This window comes from Pseudopipra pipra, chromosome 9, assembly GCF_036250125.1.
Source record: "Pseudopipra pipra isolate bDixPip1 chromosome 9, bDixPip1.hap1, whole genome shotgun sequence".
NCBI classification, from domain to species: domain Eukaryota; kingdom Metazoa; phylum Chordata; class Aves; order Passeriformes; family Pipridae; genus Pseudopipra; species Pseudopipra pipra.
Window position 1 is genome coordinate 7,738,957 of NC_087557.1, and position 13,298 is coordinate 7,752,254.

The 13,298-nt window shown below is 37.2% G+C and overlaps 1 protein-coding gene across 1 annotated transcript in view; it reads left to right on the forward strand.

The window, feature by feature from the left end:
* CDC73 (cell division cycle 73) overlaps positions 1-13,298 on the forward strand; it is a 104,763-nt gene that overhangs the window by 13,882 nt on the left and 77,583 nt on the right. The window contains exons 8-9 of the mRNA XM_064664435.1: positions 9,585-9,683; positions 10,930-11,008. Coding sequence (XP_064520505.1) covers positions 9,585-9,683; positions 10,930-11,008 — 178 coding nt within the window. The remainder of the gene's footprint in view (positions 1-9,584; positions 9,684-10,929; positions 11,009-13,298) is intronic.

A 13,298-nucleotide genomic window follows, 5' to 3' on the forward strand; every position in this document is an offset into this window, starting at 1 on the left:
TAATTGCTAGTGGATGAGTCATCCTGCACTGCCCGTTTTAAGTATCTGTTGGCTTTCCCCAAGTCTGTAGTGTAGTCTTCTTGATTTTTATGAATAATAGGACATTTTTATGTAATCATTCTTCAGAGCCACTTTGTTTAGTCTAAGGACTTTTTTCCCTCTCGTAGCTTAATTTTAGAACTATTTGAGAGTGTATGTTGTTTAAACCAATTTAATTTCAGGTTTGGCTGAAGGCTTACAACACAACATTGCTGTTTTGGTGAGTCTGTGGACAGTCTAACCAACTGAAAATGTAGTCAGATTTCAAAAGCAATAGAAGTACTTCATGCTAGGGCTGCTTCTGACTTCCTTTACCATTCTTTTAACAGCCACAAATGTCGGGGGCTTAAAATTCATCTCATCTGTTTGTCCTCACTCTTCATGCAGCTCAGTTCTCATTCTTAACCTTCACAAACACACACAAAAGTCAGAATGAGGGAATTGCTGCCTTCAGACCCAATACAGCATCTGCTGTGGGAGAGGAACAGTACAGGGGTAGGGAGAGAAGTTTAAAGGAGAAAAAGTGAAAATTTTTTAATCTGTACATTGATATTTAAACAAGGTGTTGCAAGTGTCACTGGTGTTTCTACTGATGGATTTTGTATGAAGCAGACACAATAACTTCAGTTGCTTAATCATGAATGAGTTCTTGGTCATGCCATTGACTATGGCACTTGCTTCTGGAGAGCAGTTAAAGTTCACCATATTTTTATGTATGTTAAATCAGTTTGAACTGAGATATTGTCTGGTGAATATATGTCAGAATTAGTGTTGACACTTCCTAAACTGCAAATATTAGGGGAAAACACTAACAAAACATTACTTTTATAACTTTGTTATTGAGAGAACCTTTGTATACGAAGTTAGATATTTTCTCAGGTAGCTAAAGTTTTGAATCCATACATAGAATATTTACCATCATAAGTATTTGGAATGTTAAGTTTTGCATTACTGCTCTGCACAGGTTTCAGTTCTGTTGTGGACATGTTTTTAGATAAATATCTGGCATTTTGTAAAACAAACCATTGAACACCTCGAAAAAGCCCCTGTGTCTGTACTTGATTCCTTCCTTTCACATCCTTCCTCTGGCTTTCCTTCCTGAACAATCCTTTGGTTTTTATAATCTCCTGTAGCAGGCTACAGCAGTCTTTTCTGAAGGAAAAACCTCCTCATTGCATCTCTACTGTAAATGTATTTAGCACTTGAATTCTCCCTGTGGGAACAAATTAAAGTAGACTGAGCAGGAGTTTCAGCATTCACAGGTGTATTTGGAGAGTGTGGTTTTGTTGGTGACTGCTGATGTAGTTGATTTATATTTAGTTATTTATTTTTAATCTCATAGATTGCTCAGAAATATCTCTTAGATAAGCAGCATGATAAGTGGGTGGGCTGGGTTAAACATGCTCTGCTTGTGTGTAGAGAAATCTTAAAGCTGGAATCTTGGAAATGCACTAATAGTGGCCTTGTGAATTTATAACTTTTTGAAACGAACTGGTGTTCTCATATGAATAGTGAGCTCTGACCATTTCAGATGCTCTTTAAAAAAAATAAAATCTTTCATCGCTTTCTTTGTAGAATGTGGTGGGTTGACCTTGGCTGGATGGATGACAGGTGCCCCCCAAGCTGCTCCCCTCCTCAGCAGGCTGACTGGGAGAAAATAAAATGGAAAAAAAAATGTGTGGGTCAAGATAAAGGCAGTTTAATAAAAGCAAAGGCTGTGTGTGGAAGCAAAGGAAGACAAAAGATTTATTCTCTACTTCCCGTCAGCAGGTGATCTCTAGCCACTTCCTGGGAAGCAGGGCTTGAGTACACCTAGGAGTTGCTCCAGAAGGCAAATATGGTAGTAAGAATTGCCTCTCCTCCCCCTTTCTCTTAGCTCCTGTTGCTGAGCAGATGTCATATGGTAAGGAACATTCCTTGGGTCAGTTTGGGTCAGCTGTCCTGGCTGTCTGCCCTCCCAAGATCTTGCCCACCCCCAGCCTGCTGGTGAGGAGGAAATGCTGGAGGGACAGCCTTGGTGCTGTGCCAGCAGTGCTCAGCAGTAGCCAAAACAGTGGGGTGTTATCAAATGTTATCAACACCTTTCTGGCTATCAGTGCACAACACAGCACTACGAGGGCTGCAAAGAGAGAATTAACTCCATCTCAGGCAGACCCAATACACAGGAATGTGCTACAGATTATTGCTAAAACTTGAAATTTTGGCTAGCACTCTTCAGTCATATTTTCTTACAGTTGCAAGTCTACTGGAATTACCTTTGCTTAAGTGAACTCTGACCCCATGTACAGGAGAAATAACATAATCCATCCTGTCAAACATGTGGGAAGGCTAAAGGTTGTACCACATAACCTTGGTACATCTCTTGAGCTGCAAAGCTGGAGCAAGGGCTGCACACACTCCATGTAGGTGTGTCCAGGCACACACACATTTACATATCTGTGAGCTGCAGCTGCCTGGGGCTGGACCAGCTGCTGGTTTGGTGGATTTCTCAGCTTTTAACGTTAATGTAAAACCTTTCTCTACTGTCTTCCTTGAGCTTTGTGTCTTTTGAAGGCACTGCAAGGCACTAGGAGTCTAGAGTGACCTGTATGGCATTTTAACATAATTGCCTGCCTGGATAGGTTCTAGGGAAAAGTACTGAGATGGAACCATATAAGTTGCCCATGAAAAATTGGAATTTGAGGTAAATATTTTTCTAATGGAGTTAGCTGTGTATAAAATCAAAGAAGGATTGGATGGGGGTTCCTTATGCAGGTATCTGTTTATAATGGAAAAACTGTTGACTCTGATCCCCTACCAAGTTCTGTGTGAAGCTCAGTCCCTCTAGTTTCATAACCTTTGCATCATGAAATTGTATCTTTTTGTTAGTGTAAGATTGTTCCTTTAAGTGCATATTAGTTGCTAGGTCAAGGTTGAAATATTGGAGCAATGGTCTGGTTTATTTCTTGCTGTTGCTTCTCTGCTGCAGTGACAAAGTCAGTTCTCTCACAGTTTGGGTAACTAAACTTTCCCTGCTTAATATTTACAAAAAGTTTAAGACAATATTCTGAATTACAGCTTTTTTAAATATAAAAACAATTTTTATATTTATGCATATATTTATATGCATAAAATAAAATATTTTCCTGGCTTAATCCTTATTTTTGTATTCTCTGTTGTGAAAAACTTAGACTAGACTATCCAGCACATTTCCTTAAGTTTTGTTTTGAAAGCATGGGAATCTTATTTGTATAAGAAGCAATTTGATTAAATAAACAACTTTGCTTTTAACCCTTCACAGTTTTTCAGATTTTATATCTCTAATTATTGCAGCCATGTTGTAATCTATACTTTGGAAAAAGTTACTTGATGCCCATTATATCCTTATGCATTAAAAAAGGCATTAATACAGAAGGGAATAGCCTCAGCTCTAACTTAATTTGATAGATCGTGACTATGAGTTTTATGTATTAAATTCTATAATCTTGATTTTTATTTCCCCACTGTCCCACCCCCAACCTCTGAGTATGTTTGTGTGTGTGGTGATGAGAGGTCCAGAACTGAGCAGGATGATTGGAGTTTATAGCTGAGCTGGCTGGAGGGATTAGCACTTTACTGGTATGTGGCATTTACCTTGGATGTAACCCACAATTGCAGATTTATCTGATACAGTGTCTTGCTCTGAACTATTCCAGGATGTTGTTATTCTATGGTTTTCTTTATTCCTGTGCATAAGTATTAAATAGCAGAACCTTCCATTTTTCCCCATATGAATTTCATCTTTGTGGTGGTCATATATTTTCGTTTTGTGTTGTCACCTGGAATATATTACAATTGCAGTTAGTATTTGCAGACTTTATTTTTTAAATTGATTTATTTTCTTTGTAGGCCTGATTCTTTTAACAGTAACTATCATATTTGAAGTAAATGTAGTGAGAAATCACTTTTTCAGTTACTTTCAGTTCTCGTATTTTTGTCCTTTTGAGCATTCTTACTGCTGAAGTCACCTGTGAGGAGATTAGTACTACAGTTGTAATCACAGTTGCAGTAAATTCTTTATATGATCTTGTAACTGGAAAAGATATTTAAATTAAACAATTTGAGAGCAAGACTAATATAATATTTTTATCATTTCTGACAGCTAAAAGGTCTGAGAGTAAAATTTTTGGATATTTTAAAAGTAATCATTTGATTGTAAAAGCATCTTTATGTATGGACTCTAGGTGGCAGAATTGTTCCATGTTCCTGAAATTCTCAATAGTGGTGAATTTAATAGCACAGTTGAAAAAGAAAAGGTGTACCAGGCTCATAGGAATTAGTGTTTTATTAGTGCCTTCAAATGGAACAGGTGGATGGTTTTAGAATGGCTACACACAAGTGTCATGGTATGGCTTGAGTTCCCAAACCCCACTTTACCCAGCATCAGCTTACTTAGTAAAACTGGGCAGACAGGTTTATTGCTGCTAGGCACTGGTGCAGACATTTTGAATATATCACTTAAGGAAAGATGGGCCAGATTATAAAAATTGTATTTATATTGAGCAACAGTAAATCTTGTTTTGTATATTAGGTACCTCGGATTTGACAGAAAAATCTGTAAAATGAAGCATTATGCTTCTGAAAGAAAATTGAGGTCATCTGTAAAGTAACTTCACCATCCTTAAGCACTACTGCTACAATTATTAAAAGTATTTCCATATGCTGCATTCATAGGAGAAATAAACTAGGATTATGTATGATGGGGATTGGGAGTTTGGAGTAGATTTTATGCTGTGCTGTATCTTCAGGCTATTACAGTGTTGCTGCTCCTTCACACCTCTGAATTAACCTTTCTGCTATTTCAAATTAAATGTTTCAGTTGTCTTTCATGTAATACCCTTGCTTTAAAAATTTAGTGAAGATAACATGGAACAAGTGAGAATTGGAACTTTTTACTGAAAACATAGTCCACAAATATACAGGGCTAATCTCTGTGTTTTGAACTCACTGCAGTAGACTATCGTAATAATTCAGTTAACTTTTTGACTGGAACATAAAGAAATGCCCAGAGTAACTTTTTGTGAAAGGGAGTGTTTGATTGTTTTGTATTTTTTTCCACCAGCAGTTAGTAACAATTTTACTGGTGCAGCTGAGCATCTTGTGCATTTGACATGTTCTTCACATGAAAGCAAATAAGGGCAATGGGAGGGGTGCATGTGTATGTCATTCAAACAGGAAGACTTCCTTCAGCATTCCTGTGTAATTCAGGATCCTGTTTCCAGCTGTGTTATCTGAAGGATTCTTGTATAAGGTGAGGAAAGATGCTGGGTCAGAAAAGCTGGAAATTTTTATGATCTGAATAAGCACAGTGCAGAGAATACTAATAGTTCACACCCACATTCTACCAATACATTTTCAGGGTTGCAGTTGTTTGGGACTGTCCCTGAATATCAGTCTTGCATATGTTCAACCTTTGATTCTGAGGGCAGCCTAGCACACAATGTAAAATGCAGTGCTTTAGCACTACCTCTGAATTAGAAGAACAAGGAGGAGAGAAGATCAACTTCAGTGTTGGTGAATAGTTTGCAAATTGAAGATGTATATTCTGAGGCATAGGAGAGTGATGCCTGAAGTGATTTTTTTACTTTTTGATTTAAACTCCAGATTTAAATGTGTTTTAAATTTAGATGTGCAAAATATTTTCCTCTAAATATACAGTTCATCATTTCGTGTTCCTTATGAACAGTTTTTTAATTTCTGCTGTACTTTTATGAGACCATCTGAATACTGTTTCCATTTCTTATGCCATGCAGTACATAGGAATTACTGAAAATGTGTGATGGGAATATTGCCTTTCTGGTAGAGCATCATGCCTTTCAGTCTGTCAGTGGTTGCAAAGGATTTAGCAGTATGTCTGAGCATATCAAGCAAATGTGTAGAGAAGTGTGGTAGGCCCTCAAATCTTCCTTCTCTAGCCCTACTATGATTTGGACAATGTTTATAGCATTCTGGAGCTCTTGATCTTCCTGGGATGCATGCCCAACAAGAAATCCTTATTGTCAACTCAAATAAGAGTTTATTTGAGGTTTTATGGCTCTTCTCTCTCTGCAGTGTAAATGTAAATCTGATTAAAAAATGGGTACAATTTAGCTGTAGGAAAGTTCGAAGCCCTGTAAACCATACTGTGTATATGCTTCTAGTTTTAGATTTAAACTTTTATTTTTGTTCAGATGATTGAGATGAAATATACTTTTCTTCAGTTTTTTTGCCAAGAATTGTTTTCTATGAAGCTGAAATCAATATTTATCCTTGATGATCATTATTAGAAAAAGATTATTTGTTTTTGCTAGCATGATGTAGTGACTGTAGTAACTAGAAGTCTTTGTAAATAAGCATTGGGGTTATGGATAGTAACAGAAATTAAAGATAAGTTGCAGAATGAAGATTTCAATTTTTTAGAATAAACCCTGATATATATACATGGAAATATTTTTATTACAAAAGAAATATAGTTAGTGATGAGACTTCATTAAACCTTCCTCGGCAGAGCAGGCTGAGCTCCCTGGCTCTGGTATTTCTCTGCAAACAGCCTGTTAAATTAACACCAGTGATAGTAACTTGACTTGGTGTGTGTTAGTCACTATGTTGGCAAGGGATAGAGCATCTGTGCCAGTAAATATTGAGAATTTACATGCTGTTGCAGGTTTTCCTAAAGAACCTGTGACTCCCTTTCTGTCAGATGATGGGCTGTTTATCTGACTGTAGCTGCTGTTCCTGATTGGCATCTGGCTACTAATTTACATCTAGTGCATGAGTGGGCCTTCTACAGAAAATCTGCTATGCTAAGGATTGACTTAAGGCAGTAGCAAAGACCTGATTTGGTAGCTGCTTAAACATTTTATCTCCTCTGCAATGTGATGAATTAGATGTAGATATTGAATTGACAGAGAGCTTTCATGGCAGTACCAATGCTCTTGTTGGCTAACAACAAGAATTGATGGAATTATCATTTTACATACTAGTGATTTTGTTAAGGATTGTTTTTAAAGCATTTTCAGGTTTTCTTAAGACAGTGCAGAGAAACAAATATTTGGGTGGTTTTTGGTTTTTTTAGATTTTGTGGGTTTTTTTCCTTCTTTTCTACTCTGTCCCCCAGATCAGAAGTTTTTGGTAATGAAAATGTATTATTAAGTTTAACTAAATCTAGGGCAGAAGCTGGGGGATGTTCATATTCTGACCTCTGAAGGTATAAACAATGAAAACTTAGCAGTCTTGCAGCTGTGTGGGGCTTTGCAAATCAGTTGGTACCTGCAGTGGACATCCTGCTCAATCTTTTTTCTGTCATATTAATGTAATCCCACATCCCTGACCACGCCAGTGAACAGCACGAAGATGATGTTCGTTCGAGTGCTTGTTAAAACACTGCTGGTTTTTTCCCCTTCCAAACAGACATTAGTTGTGGCCTTGGGGGACTTGCATTTTCATGCTGTGGAAAAAAAGACATCAGCAGGAACCTTTTCTAATTCCATGCTTATTAGTGACTTGTTTTCAGCAGATGAGAGAAAATCCTGGGGGTTTTTTACCTGAAATAATTTAAAATTTGGTCCAGGACGTGCCATTTCAGAATATTAAAATCCCAGATGCTGAAAGGCCTTTCGAAAAATTCATAATCTGAAATTTAAACTCACTTTTAGACTATGTTAACTGTAGGTTTTATGAATGAAATATGGATGTGAAAGCTGGTTGTAGCTCCCTTGTTACTGGGAGAAGTTTGGCTTTTGGGTTGACAATCACTCTTAGAAAATTCCTTCTCTTGTTAATTAGTTCCTCCTTGTGCATTTGAGAACATGGAGTAGCTAATTTTTTCCTAGAGACAGTATGGGATTAAGCACAGCAATGACAGGAATTGTGATGGATATGCTGCTCAGTTCACGCTTGGGGATAAATCTCTGAATTTCCAGTAGAAGCGTGTAGTTTAGACTTATTTTCTGAAGAATGGAGCTGATTTTGAGTATCTTTGTATCATTGATACGTGCATGGCTCGCAGCTCTTCAAAGTTGGGTTTTTTTCCCAGGATTTTTCAGACTGAAAAAAACTTCAAATAGAGTTTTGTGTGAGTTCTTTCAGACTTTGTCAAAAGAGCTGGGTTTGCTCAGGGAATGGCTTTGCCTTTATAAGTCGCTTCTGGTGGTCTTCCAGTTCCTGCCTTGCTGGCTTGGAGTGGATTGACAACATGCTGACTGAGGTCAAGTGAACAGGCTTAGAGAAGCTTTGCAGTACAACTCTCTCTAAATGATTTCTATGAAATTCACCTCAGAAATCTTTGTTTTGTAATTCCTGTGTTTGTTTCATAAGGCTGGTGGTATTAACACCACTTCATTGTTAGTATACAGTGCTCTGGAAGAGTGTAAGCATTTATGAATACTTTATCTTGTAATGCACAAGTAAAAAAAGAAAGAAAAAAAGCTGTTTTCCTTAATTGATAAAAGGTTTCTTTTACTGATGAACTGTGACTGAAAATTGACATTAGTGACAGACATTGTGTACACCTAACCCTATAGCTTAAAATGCCTATTGAGTGGTAATAAAAGCATATACCTTTCAAAAGTTAAATTAGCATTTGCATTTTTGTGTAGAATAAAGTAGCTCTACTAATAGTATCAAGAGGAATATGTTTTAAAAACCTTGTTATCTTTTGTTTGTTTGTGCCTCAGCTACTTGATTATCTGACAGAACTACATGAAGGTGTTGGAATTACCTTGAATCAAGGACTTGGGAATGTGGCTTCTGTACTTGCTTCTTGCAGTGTAACATGAAAAGCTCTACTGCTTAAATTACTTGGTGCCAATTGGAGTGAAGTCATAATTCAAGATGAATGTTAAAAGAACTGCAGCCCAATGTGATGGGGTCATGCCTGTGAACCATTAACAACCAGTTGAAGCATGTTCTGCTGTGCTCAGGAGCCTTGCTGGAAGTGCAGGAGGTGGCTGTGTGGCTGTCTTGCCTCAGTTGCTCCATGCAGGACCAGGGAGGGCCTCCCCAGGGTCCTAAGGAGTCTTCCCTGAGAGTAGCTGCACGTCCTTGGGTGGAGGAAACCTTCTTGTGACGCAGGGTCAGTCCGAGGGACGGGCTGTGCCCAAGGCACTCTGTCGGGAGGCCGAGACTCTCATTAGTGGATTCATACCTGGGCTTCAGAGATGAGGCTTGTCCTGAAAATCCTGAGTGAACATTCTTCCTTCTTGCTTCAGCATGAAGATTTCCAAAGGGAGTGTAAGGGCACAGTAGGGAAGAGGGGAGAAGGAGATGTCAAGTGCTTTGTGAAGAATTTGGTTTACCTTGTGGTGTAATAAGGGTGGTTAGATTTAGCAGGTTTGGGCCTTAAAGAATAGGGGATAGCAATGATGCCTTAAAACTGTGTTAATGCTTCGATCCCCTCACACAGGACTAATCAGAAAACATCTATTTAGAAAATTGGTGGACTAGTTTTGTTTTTTTTCGTGAAACATAATGGTGTGTTCTACTGGTGTTGCTATTCTGTGAAATGTGGATGGTCAGGAAGGTTCATGAGTATGTAAAATGTTTTTCAGAACTTTGCCAAGAATATTTTCGCGATTCTTCAATCAGTTAAAGCCAGAGAAGAAGGCCGAGCACCTGAGCAAAGACCTGCACCCAACACAGCCCCAACGGTAAGAGCAGTGCTTTGATGAACGTGGGGGCTGTGACACCAAAAGTGAGAGTACAGTGTCTTCTCATTACTAGATACACAATTTGTTTGGGTTTATTTCCAGTGAATGCGCATTTTTCAAGCATGACTTCATAGTTATTCTTTGATTTAAGTTGCATTTATTGGTATTTGAAGAGTTGAATCTATGAGTTTAATTTCTTCATTATGCTCTTGTTACTGAGAGATTACAGTGCTAGTGCCAGCTTCTGCAGCTATCAAACACTAGTGACATCCTGCATGATGTGCAAAAAATGTATTAGATGAGAGCACTGCCATTTCAAACGAAATGTTTTGCTGCTTTTCTGACAGATAGGGTAGCAACTGTTTAAGAATCTGGAGCATGACTCATAAGTGGGAACAGCTCAAACCAGCTTTCTTTTGCCTGTAATAAATCAGGAGGACAGACTTAGAGCTTTGTTGTTTAAGTCTATCTAGGTATTAGACAGGATTTGTTTAGTATTGTGGTGTTTACTATTGTGTTCTGTTAAACCTAATATATTCTTGAACTCAGTGGCTGAGTTCAAAAAGCTGTTTAATCATATTTGGTTTTGGTTTTGCTGCTACTGCATTTAACAAAGAACTAAATTCCAACATTTAAATATTTGCTTTGTGTTGAATTTCTTAAGTTGTGCATGGCATTATTCAAATGTCCCTTTCAGAATAGTTGTGAATATGTAACTAAGCTGTCCACAAAAAAGACTGAATTGGTATTGAATGTGCCTCCAGATTGGCGCTTTTTAAAACTTTTTTCCACAGAATGCCTTTTTTCCTCAAAATTTGTTTTTATTTATTTTATTTAGCAAAATTTTAGCTTAATCAAGCTGAAATGGAAAATTTTGTGTGGCTGAAGCCTTAATCATGAATTGTTGGTTGATTCCCCACCCCACCCCGCTAATTTTTTAAATATAACAAGAACTCAGTGATTTCATTAAACTTACAGATTTTAGCTAATGTAGTTGGTTACTGCTACTTTAGTTTTGCTTCAGGTTGTTCTCATTGCATTCAGTACGTGCTTCTAAACTCTTGTTTCTGTAAGATTGTAAGTGGATGCTGAAGGGAAACATCAGAAGTTTTCAAATGCATTGAAACACCTACAAAAGTGAACTGATTTTATACAATCGAGTAGTTCTAATTAGTACTTTATGAAGTTCACAAACCATCAAATACCTTTTAGTGTGTTTTACAAATCTTTATTTAATCTATTTTAGGATCCCACTTTACGAAATAAGCAACCTATTCCGGCTGCCTACAACAGATACGATCAGGAAAGATTTAAAGGCAAAGAGGGTAAGTTGATTGCAATGCTTCTTTCAGGAAAAAAAAAAAAGAGAACCAAAAATGATGAGTCATGAAGTTCAGATTAGGGGATTTTCTCTGCTTCGCAAACCTCAGAAAAGACAAAAACCAGCTCTAACTAGGCCTAAAGGTAGTTTTTTCAAGTAATAAAGTCTATAAGTATTGTTTATTAGAAATTATTTCTACATGTGAATACATCTATGTTTATGGGGGTGGTTTTTTGTGTATGAAACTACTATGGAAAACTTGGTCATATATTCTGTTATATCCTTTTGAAGTCCTTGGCCCTGTTGGCCTCGGTGTACTTATATTTCAGTGCAGTGATTGTACTTACTACTTACTGCTCATTGACAATTGCATGGCAGGATGGAGAAAAAAAGCCAAAGCAGGATGTTTGCTAGCTTTTTCAGCATTGAAAAATAATCTAAACTAACTTCCATGAGGAGTTAATTGTTATAACGAAAGCCAAGGGAATTTGGGAAAGAAAGGAACAAAAAAATATAAAACCAAACCAAACCTTCCATGAATAATTTTACTAGTATTTATTCAGTTTGCTTCTGTTAATAATTTAAGTCTTCAAAGCTCATGTATTTGCCAAGTAGTTTCCCTTTTACTAACATTTCCTATTAAGAGTTAAAAGTAGTATATATCTAAACTGGACAGTATGAAATAAAAGGTAGAGAAAGAAATTAATGTGCAAGTGTAACAGTTCAAATGTACCAACATTGTGGACTCTTTTACAAAAAGAAGCTTAGGTAAAGGAATGGTCTGTGTCCTAGATGACAAATTACATGGTTCTAGTAAACAACCCATGCAGACAACGTCTGTACTAAACAGGTGGGTGTATTTTTTGCTTTTACTGCATGTGTGCAGTTCAAGAGGGAACAGAAAATAACAGGTTTTGTATGGCAGGAAAGAAGAACCCAGAAGAGTTTGTCAAGCAGCTCACTGGTATGAGTTCAGAGTAGAAATTTCTGAGCAGAAATCAAAGAAGACATTAGATGATTGATGGAGAAAAAATGTTTCTGTCTGTAATTAATCATGTTGAAAAATCCATTTCAATGTTATGTGATTCTGAGAATGTGGTGTTGGGGATTCTGTCAGTGCTGAAGTGGACTTGACTGGACTGCAGTTCAGGTCAGTTTAAAGGGTCTTGTTCCATTTGAAAGGTTCTTTTGTGATGTGGTTATGAAATGCCTGAAATGGTCATGTTCTACCTGGGTAATTGTCATTATCATGCTCTTCATTCTAGGACAGGTTTATGTGCCTTAACTTCCTAGTTTGTTGTATTTGGTTTAGTCACATATGGAGTTAATTTTGTATTTCAGTTTTCTGGGTGTATTTAAAGAAATCTGTAGTTTAAAAATAGCAGTGGAGTAATACCAAGTTAGCTAGTGTAGCCTAGCACTGGAAATACAAGTGGGTGGTGGAAAGAATGTATTTCAATCATGAGATTAATTTAGGGAAGGTATTGATACATCATCTATGGAAGTTTATGTAGAATTAGTCATTAACATCTGGATTTCTTAGGAAAGGACCTAGAGATATTGGAGGTATCTTCCTCAGCTACAACTTAACTTTAGAAATAGCAAAGATCTGACTTACTTCTAGGGTATTCTCTTGTAGAACTGTAACTTTAAAATTTTAGTCTAACTGGAACTCAGAGTGCAGGTGATATTCAAAAGCCATAATTAGGCATTAATGTTTTCTTATGCTGTTCAGCAGGGTACTGTCATTTGCTTAAAACTGAACGATGCACATCACTTGCATGATGAATTTGTTCCCTACGGGATTTTTAATTTAATTCCCCTCAAAATGAAGTTGTGGCTCCCAAGTTTTCAGTGCAGAAAGGAGATTACAACCAGAAATAGTGATCAATAAAAATAAAGTAAGGCATTTTTTGTTTCTAAACACTATTTTTTTTTTATAGTAATTCTAGTAAGAACTTGGAATTATACATGTTTATGGAAAGGTTGCAGTATTGGGGCTTTTGGGAAAGAAGTCTGAAGGAAAAGAAAGGTGATTATTTAAGTTGAAGGTGTAATAACTTGCAGTCTTTGTCATTGTATCCACATTTGTTAGTAATGATGGGTAACACCTAAGATGAAGTCGAACCTGACAGATTTCTGTCCTTCTGGAGGGTTTCCACGTCTTGCCCTCTATGACTGTACATGTGGTTGGCTAGGAATTTTGGAAGGCAGGATTGTGTGATGCATGTAACAATGGGCATAGTGGTGGTTTTGGCTAAAAACTGAAACAAAGCCAAAAGAGGCAATGTCTC